At 36.6% G+C, this 10,046-nt stretch overlaps 1 protein-coding gene across 5 annotated transcripts in view; it reads left to right on the plus strand.

Moving 5' to 3' along the window:
• cadm2b (cell adhesion molecule 2b) overlaps positions 1 to 6,952 on the plus strand; it is a 165,880-nt gene extending 158,928 nt beyond the window's left edge. For 2 of the 5 annotated variants that reach the window (XM_026935050.3, XM_026935052.3), the window contains 3 exons: positions 3,994 to 4,116; positions 4,239 to 4,344; positions 4,798 to 6,952. In XM_026935050.3, coding sequence (XP_026790851.1) covers positions 3,994 to 4,116; positions 4,239 to 4,344; positions 4,798 to 4,903 — 335 coding nt within the window. In that variant the 3' untranslated portion in view covers positions 4,904 to 6,952. Of the gene's footprint in view, positions 1 to 3,993; positions 4,117 to 4,238 lie in introns of all 5 variants that reach the window. The other 3 variants (XM_026935054.3, XM_026935056.3, XM_034310910.2) reach the window with 2 other exon arrangements.
• Positions 6,953 to 10,046: the final 3,094 nt, after the last annotated feature.

Consider the following 10,046-nt stretch of genomic DNA (forward strand, 5'->3'; position numbering starts at 1 on the left):
TACTGAATTAGAGCTCTAAAACATTCTACTGCCTATCAGTAACTCTGTATTAACTATTATGAAACCATTATGGTTGAGCCTTACAGCATGAAGTCTCTTTAAAAAAACATAAAGCTCTTTCATCCAAACCACTTAAAACCACAGGTTCTGTTGTCCCTTCATGTAATTGTAGAGTGTTTGCTTTCAAAGGCTTTCTAGAAAATCAGTTATCCACCTAGGTCGTTTTAAATACTTTTGCTATTGTATTTCATGTATCCCTGCTAATGATGTGTTATGAATGTGTAAATGAAGCAGGCTTAAGCAAATTAGCCCACCAAATCCATGGGACGTTTCACCATGCATCACTCCACTAAACTTGTCAGTGGAATCTACATTCTGATCTAGAAAGAAATCAGGCCTAGCCTCAACTTCACATCATTCACTATATTTTTACTTATGACCACTGGTGGTGCTGTTGTTCTTGGTTCCACAAAAGTAAACAATATTCCAGTTTATGCCATGTGGATGACAAAAATTGAGCCTCATTTTTATGTTGCAAGGACTTAGCCTAGCAATGGGCATTTGTGCCTTGATCATAACACAAACATTTTTGTCAATATAAATCCATCACTTGACTCAGGCATGACAACTTGACATTAAAATAGTTGAATATAGTCTTTATGGCAGCTGACAGGTAGCTGATAATGTAGATATGCAGTATGTCAGTTGTCAAGGACGTGTAGGTTTCATGTAGCCCTTTGAATACCAACCTTAAGTGTCTGAATTTTCATTTAGCACTCTCTCACTTCTCATACATCATTGATAACCTGTTTAAAACATTGTACTATTACACATTTAGATATAACAGCTTGTCCAGGGTAGATGCATGTGTAGGTGTAAAGAGTAGATACTTTGTCTGATTTGGCTTTTCACTGAAACAGCCCACTTCTTTTTACACCAATGAATATGAGCAAAGACAAGGAGTACAGTGTGCGTGTTTTAGCACATAAAGCTTTCAAGTCTATTTTTGTGCATAAAATTGATATAAACCTAATATATTTATATCTCCATGCAGCTTTATAGACCACCTGATGTTTTGGTGTAACAGCAATAAACAGTGATAATTGAACATTTAAAACACACAATATATTTGTGTAAGCATGACGCAATAAATGTAGCCTGAAGTATTAAACCTAACTAAAAAGCATAATTAATAACCCAGGATTGGAATCATATTCGTATCAGCTCATCACTTTCTTCTACCATAAATGAGGAACATGGTCAACAAAATATTTTTTTTAAAACAACAATCAATTGTTAGTGCTCTTCTCCATGTTCAGCAGTTCAAAAAGATGCAGTGGCTGGCTTCTGGAAGCTCGTGCTAGCGTTCGCCTCCCCCAGTTGGTAGCTGTCACCAGATCTAGCTGGTGGGTAGGAATTGGCAAAATGACCAAACTGTGAGACAATCTGGTAGAAATCCTCAAAAAAAAAGATATTCTGGATTTTTTTTTTCTCCATTTCAGTACTTTGCAGAAGGCTATATATACTGAGTTGGATAAGTGGATTGAATAAATACTTCTAGAACAACATATAAATCAAAACATAAATAGAGAAAATTTGAACTTGTGAATAATGTTAAAAGAAACCCTAGGTCTATTTGTAAAATCTTTACTAAAGTCACCAGCAGTTACTCAAACATAATGTCCAGTCCACTGTGTCATCTTTAAAACTAAGTCCAAATGTTAATTGAAGTAAATGGGTTTATATGGGTGTTAAATATGGCTCTGCAGAAGCCATTTTTCCTCTCATCTCTCAGGGTCACTTTGCCAAGTGCAGCAGCAGCAGGACACATTCATCACTATGAACTAATGAGAGCGCGCTAGCAGCGCAGTAAAGACACATAGTTAAAGTTTACACGCTCACATAAGCACTGAAACAGCACGCTCAGGTTGTGGACAGGGCCAAAGGTGCCAAACACCTACAAACCCAGATCGACCAGCAGACGTTTCACAGCGTCTTTAGAAGGTAGGGGTCAAGGCAAACACGACAGGCAGCGAGTGCACTAGAGGGCTATCGCTGCTGCAGTGGTCGCTGCAGGGAGGGGAAAGTCATTATTCCAGGTGGCAATTACTCAGCACAGCTCCAGAGATGACTGAGTTCACCCGCATCTGCTCGCTCAAAGTTAAACCCGAGAGACAAATTAGCCCTCAGCAACCTCAGACATTTTTAAAGTTGGTCATATTTCTTTAAGGGCTGAGTCAGAGCAGTAATGTTATAGTGGAAGTCTGTTTTATTTCAGGTGGCGGTGGCCATTTTTAATATGCTTTCTACTATGAAAAAAGTGCACAATATATCAGCACTGATCGGCCACATGAGAATGCTCAAAGTCAACAGCATGGCCTCATGGGAATGTTTTTTTTTGGTTCTTTTTCAGGATTTGACACTGCCTAAACATTGATGCTTAACATGGCATGGAATTCATTTTCATAATATAAATAGTATTATATATACAGCAGAGATTACTCGTTTGAATAAAAAAGGAAATAATTATTTTTATGATGTCATATTGTGTCAGAGTTAGTCTGTGTGACTCAGAGGAGGAGAAAAGAAAGTAACAAACCTGACAATAGCCACAATTGTTCACAACTCCTGACCATTTTCCTCACGTTAGACAATTATTACTATTATTATTATTATTATTATTATTATTATTATTATTAACAACTAGGGCTCCCAATTCCTCATATTTTTTTTCTATAAACTAGAGTAGTAGTAGTGTATTGGCACCTTCTGGATATGATAAAACTGGCATTGAACTGACTCTTCCAGTACTAAGGGGGAAAAACAAGCACTGTAAATTAACATCCATTATCTACAGTCTACTGCACTTCTGCTTTCAGTTAACTGAAAACTTCTACAATTACCCATGAAAGTTACTTCATGAAAATAAGTTAAAGTAGGGCAGTAACTTGAAAAATCAGCCAATCATACTCACAACCTTAATCTGTCAAACAATTAATGAAGCCAGTTCCACTCACACCACCACCGTTATTGATAACAAAGTAAATTTAGTAAGACTTCCTAGAAAGCCTTTTTCTCATAGGATAGAGAAGAGGAAAAAAAAAATTGACACATTTTCCTGAATTTTACTCTAGATTTTTACTGAAAACGTTCTAGAACTTTATTCAGTGGTGTCCTGAAGAGACAAGCAATGAAAATTGTACAGAAGAATGAACATTGTGCTGACATGGACCTTACATGCAAAACATATAAAATGCTGTCATGAATTCTTCAAAGGTAGTTGTAAAGCTCTAAATTTATATAATTCATCATTTCAGAGATGAGAACTTTTTCAGCTGAAAGAATTTGTGATTATGTGATATCATAGACACAAAAACACAAAAGTGGCTCAGGTTAAGCCCAGTGCCATATGGTTAGCACAAAAAGTTTGGGAAAGTACATGGAATTAGTTTTTTCTTTATTTTACTAAAATGTCTCATGCTTCTTTCATCCTAAGACCTTACTTCATTCAATCATTCATCTTCAGTAAGTGCTTTATCCTGGTTGTGGTGGATCTGGAGCTTTTCTTGAGAATAGGACACCAGTCTGATGCAGAGCATCATACACACACACTCACTCACACCTAGAGTGACCAGTGCACCGACCAGCATGTTGGTGGGAGGTGGGAGGAAGCCGGACAATCTGGAGGAAATCCTCACAGACATGGAGAGAACATGTGGACAGACAGTAACTTGATTTCAGGATCGAACTGCAGATGCTGGTGCTGTAGGACATCACTTATTTGGCAAAATTTAACAACTTCCATGACTTCCATTACAATTAAACAGAACTTTCGTTCTTTTCTCATTACAGGAAATGTGTTGATATTATTAGGAAATGTGCAAATATGCTCCATATGTGGTAGAGATTAAGGTTATTTATTTTTATTTTTTTATTTCAAGCCAACTAACTGTACCTGGATCACTCCATTCTCCCCTTTATCTTGTTCTGCAGACCCAAATGCATTGACTCAGCATGGTCCTGATCACGCCCTGATTGGAGGAGTGGTAGCTGTGGTGGTCTTTATCACACTGTGCTTCATCATCGTCCTGGGCCGCTATCTGGCCAGGCATAAAGGTAGGTATCACCTCATCTCTCCGTGGCCCTCTCCTGTGGCCTAGAGAGTGTGCTAAAATGCTTGAACATTGTCCACTGCTGTTCCTTACGTGTCTGTGACCTATGTGGGACTGTGTGGACAGGGACATACTTAACCAATGAGGCCAAAGGAGCGGAGGACGCCCCTGACGCAGACACGGCCATCATCAATGCGGAGGGGAACTACGCACATGCAGAGGAAAAGAAAGAGTACTTCATTTAGCACCTCTGTTTCTTCCTTTCTGTTGCGTAACTGTCACGGCAACGCTGCTAGCCGGCCCGGGGAGGGCGCTAAGTCACTCGGTGTAGCCTGCTGGGGCTCCGGGTCTCCCTCCTCAAACTCCTAAAGGAGCTTACTTAAGCCTCTAACATGGGCAAATTTGACACCAGAGAGCGTTGCCGTTTTATAACGCCAGTCTAATCACCAAAAAAACAAAAAGTCGTTGAGTTTGTTACTGTAACACCAGGTCCATTTAGGCTCAAACTCTCATATTCCTCCCTCCAACTCTCCATCCTTTCATAAAAATCAGTTTGTTTGAGTTGCCAAGTGCCAAAATATACAGACACGTTCTGTGTTCGTTGTTGTGCTTTTTTAACTTATTTTTCCCATTGAATACTGCTTTCTTTACCCCCCTCACTGTGCCTGTTATATACCTTTTGCAGATATTACCAGGGAGCGGCAAGAAATGTGGTTCATCTCAAGTCGGAAAACCTTGGCTTTGCCAATAATTACGCTTTAAGGCAAGAATATGTGCGCTGCATAATGTGAATATTTATTGTCTGTTCTTTTTTTTTTATTTTTTACATTGTGAAAGTGAGTGTCCTCTGAAGTGTTTGCCATTACAAGAATGTTATATAAAGATAAAAGACTGAACATGGACATTTATGTAATATATGGATACCAAAATATTGACAAAATAAATTAAAAATGAAGTGATAACAATTGAAAGCACAATTCATAATTGTTCCTGGCCTAATGAAGCTAGCATATAGCTTATTGTGTTATTATATATGTCTGTATATCCTTGCTCTTTTCATCTTTGGCCCTTAATTTATTTTTAAAAGTGGAAAAAAAAATATTTAACACATATAAGCACAAAGTCATTGTTAAATACCATTGGTGTAGACAGTCTCAGGATCAGACAACAAGCATAGCTGCTTTTTTCTTGTTGCTGTTGTTTGTTTTTTTTGTTTGTTTGTTTGTTTGTTTGTTTGTTTTTTATGTGTGTTTGCTTGACCAATCATTTCATTCCCAATATGAGAACTAATGATAAATTTATGATGTAGTTTCAGTTTATTTCCCCTTGTTAATATTGCTGTACATTACTTTGCTGATGTGATTATTGGTGGAAAATATTGTTAAAATATGGGATTCCATATATGAAAATTTGTATATTAGATAATGCAAAGCCTACTTTCTGGACATAGTTTAAGCCTTTTGGTTAAATTACACTGTCATTAGGGATTCTCCTCCACTGAATATCTGACTTATTCTGTGTTCAGAAAATCGGCTCAGAGTAATTTAAAGTGTTCCATACTTTTATAAATTGCATTCACATAAGTAACATTTTTTCCCTAGCATAAGGCATGTATATAATGTGAATAATTCAGTATTTAGTAGTTTATTTAACTGAATTTTAAATCTTTATTCCTCTTATTGTCCTGTTTTTAGGTTACAAACATTTCACAATATTTCATATTTGTATTTTATCTCTCCTCAGTATTATTTAATACTTTCTTGAAAACTGATGGACAAATACAATCTATTATTATTATTATTATTATTATTATTATTATGCTTTTATAAGCTTGTGAGTAAACAGGATGAGTTCTTCAGAAGGTCAGAACATTCACCGTTATTGCCTTTGTGTTTGCAACAAAACATATGACACACTGAAGCACTCAGTATCAGGCAGTTTTTAAAACATGTTTCAGATGTTCATACTTTATTTCACTGTTTATCAGATAGAGTTTAGACATTTTGTAACAAAATGTACTTTAATTTGGTCTAGTGTTCTTTTTTTTCATTTTCTGACTATTAAAAAAATGTAAGATTTGCTTTTACACAATTACATATCCAATTTCCAATCTATGCCGCTGTAAAAAACAAAAGATACTCAGAGTAAAATGTACTTATATCTGCTCTTTGTCATGCAAACATGAATATGTGTAGATATCCTGCCAATTCAGTCAGGTCCAGATAAGAAAAAAACAACAAGAACGTAATTCAGTTGGGTTACTTTTGTTATTATTATTATTATTATTATTATTATTATTATTATTATTATTGACTAGTTTGGCTTTTTGCTGCCATCTAGTGATGAAACATTCCATGGCACTGCAAATCAACACCAACCCGAGATGTCAAAGCTATCAATATTTCAAATGAACATAAATAACCAATTGTAATATTTTTCATCATACACATTTATCAGTAATATTCATTTACCTCTGTAGCTCTACATGACAACACTCTGTGCTTAGGCAATCTACACATTTTATAACAGTTTTAAGGAGAATGTCAGGGAAGTGGTAAGCTATTCTTCACCGGCTGAGAACAGGTATTCAGTGTGTATAAAAAATAAAGGGCAACACTATTCTGCTTTCTTCTGTATAGTTTCCAGTCTCACTACTGCATAACATTTTACCACAGGACTCATATAATGTGTACATACCAGATGCCAGACTTACAAAACACAGTTACTCTGAATAGTTTTTTCTACACACAAACCTTAGCAAGTAAGGAATATAACACAGACCTTTTCCTCTGTCCATGTTTGCTTTTTAAACATTTATGAAATAAAATAAATTTGCTTTCTCTGGGACTTTTTCTCCAGTTTGTTGAGAGCCTTTAGCTCAGCACTTCTGGAAGATTCTGCACATTTTATATTGAGAGGAAGTTTGTGCAACTACCTGTCTAACACTGTTAAAGGAAAAAAATACTCTGAGTGACTTACATATTAATCATTATAATTAATATGTGAGCTTCAAGATTTATTTTAAACATCTTTTATCAACAAGCTGGTCTATTTGCACTTTGGTTCACGGTTTGCCACATTACCCACAATGCCATTCGACTACCCGCTGATAGTGTCACCAGTGGCATTTAACCCTTGCTTCACCTCTACCTAAAGAAAACGATGCAGCAGAGCTTTAGACATCCACCTAAAGAGAAGACGATGCAGAGCTTTAGTCCTCTACCTAAAGAGAAAACGATGCAGCAGAGCTTTAGTCTTCTACCTAAAGAGAAAACGATGCAGCAGAGCTTTACTCCTCTACCTAAAGAGAAAACGATGCAGCAGAGCTTTACTCCTCTACCTAAAGAGAAAACGATGCAGCAGAGCTTTAGACATCCACCTAAAGAGAAAACGATGCAGCAGAGCTTTACTCCTCTACCTAAAGAGAAAACGATGCAGCAGAGCTTTAGACATCCACCTAAAGAGAAAACGATGCAGCAGAGCTTTACTCCTCTACCTAAAGAGAAAACGATGCAGCAGAGCTTTACTCCTCTACCTAAAGAGAAAACGATGCAGCAGAGCTTTACTCCTCTACCTAAAGAGAAAACGATGCAGCAGAGCTTTAGTCTTCTACCTAAAGAGAAAACGATGTAGCAGAGCTTTATCCTGTCCTGCTCTCTCACCTCCTCATTTGTACACTCTGCTCACAAAGATCTGCTTCCAAAGCTTTAATTTAATGGTAATACCATCAATGCCACTGCGCTCATCATCTTGTAGGTCGCTAAGTAGCTGAGTCGAGTCTTTTCCGTAACTTAGCGAAACTGTCTCATATAGCTGCATTGCATTCTGGAACTTTGAGTACAATGTTTGACTTTTATCCCTGATGTTTGAAAAATTTTCTCCTATTAGACACCATTTTAACTGTGCTAGCATTGTCACCCTCTGAGGTCATCAAGGGACACAACCACTAATATCTCACAAGAATAGTGAAAATACAGCGCCAACAAAAAATTAGCACCAGACTCTCCAAACACATGGTGGAGTTTTCTTTTAAACCCTCAACTACTTTTCGTTATGCTTGGGTAATGTTCCGCCTCAGTTAATTTGGATAAAAGCTCTTACTATATGAATAATCATAAAGCCACAACTTAAAGTCCTGCTAAGAAATAGTGAATGAATATAGATTATTTAGTACGAGATAAACGCAGTCACACTGTTGGAGTGTACCGTGTCATTGGAAAGGAGCGGATTAACGAGCAGAATAATAATCAAGCCAAGTGAAGAGGGAATTCTTATCTACAATGGTATTTGTAATTTCTTATTCTATTAAATCAATCTAATTAAAACTTAATGTAACAGAGATAGTCGCCTACGAATATTACAGAAATCTGTGTGCTTATTGTACTACTAGTGCAGCACTAGTAGTTACTTCTACACCAGTCTACATATATGATTTACTATTATGCTGGTTAGCATGTTAGCATAACTGTGAGGCTTTTTGCCACTGACACTTCATTAAAGAAAAAAAAAAGATGGGCGGGGGGTTATTATACATGGAACAGGCAAATGAATGAGATCACCTTGACAAGTCATCTAAAGTAAGAGGCAGGAATCCCCCAAGTGCTGGCAGCGCACACTGCAATTACACATTTAAAGATAAGAGATTGAGTTTTTAATAGTGTTTTGATCCCCATTAGTTTAAACTTAATTGAGAACAGACAACTGACTTTGAAGAGAAATTAAATCAGCACAGTGTGGCAGTTTTGGAGAGCTGGTTAACAACTTTATTATTATGGTAAAATACACAAATGGGGGAAAAAAAGCTGTATATCAGACCTTTTTGACTGGAATATAAATCGTAGGTTGTAAAGAAAAGAGTTTGTGCACCAAAACAAGCAACAAAAAAAAAAAAAATCTGTGAAATCAATAACACAAACCCTGTTATGATCTTAAAAACTAGCTTCAGTGGTGTAAACTCAGTTAAAGGAGGAAGAGAGTGTTTGCTCTGCTTTCACAATTAAATTAAGAGTAGAAATTCATTTCCCTAGAACAGGAAGAGAGCCAGTACATGCAGAGTATATATGATCTACAAAAATACTGTAGACATGTGCACAATTTATACTCTGATATATCTATGAATGATGCTAATGACTACTTTATTATTGAACATTATCTTCTTACACAGTCTTCACTAGACAAAATATACAGTGGACATAAAAAGTCTACACATCTCTGTTAAAATAGCAGGGTTTTGTGATTTAAAAAAAAAAGAAATCAAGATAAATCATGGCAGATCTTTTTCCACCTTTAATGGTATAGAGCAACCAATAAATTTCAATTGAAAAACAGAAATATTTTAGAGAAAAAACGAAGGAAAAAACTTACAATAAAGTAAAAAAAGATCAGTTTCTGTAGGATTTTCTTAACAACTTCTTGGTTTCATCCAACTGCTAAAGCCATAATCCGCAAAGAGCTTCCAAAGCATGTACAGATTCCCACTGTTTAAAGCTATCGATCAGGAGAGGGGTACAAAAGAATTTCCAAAACATTAGATGTACCATGAAGAAAACTAATCAGGGAAGCTGTCAAGAGACCTACGGCAACATTAAAGGAGCTGCAAAAATAACTGGCAAGTACTGGTCTCTCCCTGCATGTGACAACAATATACAGTGGCTAAACGGAAGCCCTTTCTCACAAAAAATGTCCAAGCCTTTTTTTTTTTTTGCCGACACATACATACAATTACCCCAAATCATGTGGCAAAATGTGTACGAACTTTTAGGCATAATTCTAAAAGAAAAACAAGACAGCTTATTAGCCAAAGAACACCATACCCACGGTGAAGCATGGTGGTGGCAGCATCATGCTATAGGGCTGCCTCTTTTTAGTTGGGACTGGGGCTCTACTCAAGATAGAGGGAATCATGGATAGCTCCAAATACCAATCTATTTTGGT

The sequence above is a fragment of the Pangasianodon hypophthalmus genome, chromosome 14, assembly GCF_027358585.1.
Source record: "Pangasianodon hypophthalmus isolate fPanHyp1 chromosome 14, fPanHyp1.pri, whole genome shotgun sequence".
NCBI lineage: Eukaryota > Metazoa > Chordata > Actinopteri > Siluriformes > Pangasiidae > Pangasianodon > Pangasianodon hypophthalmus.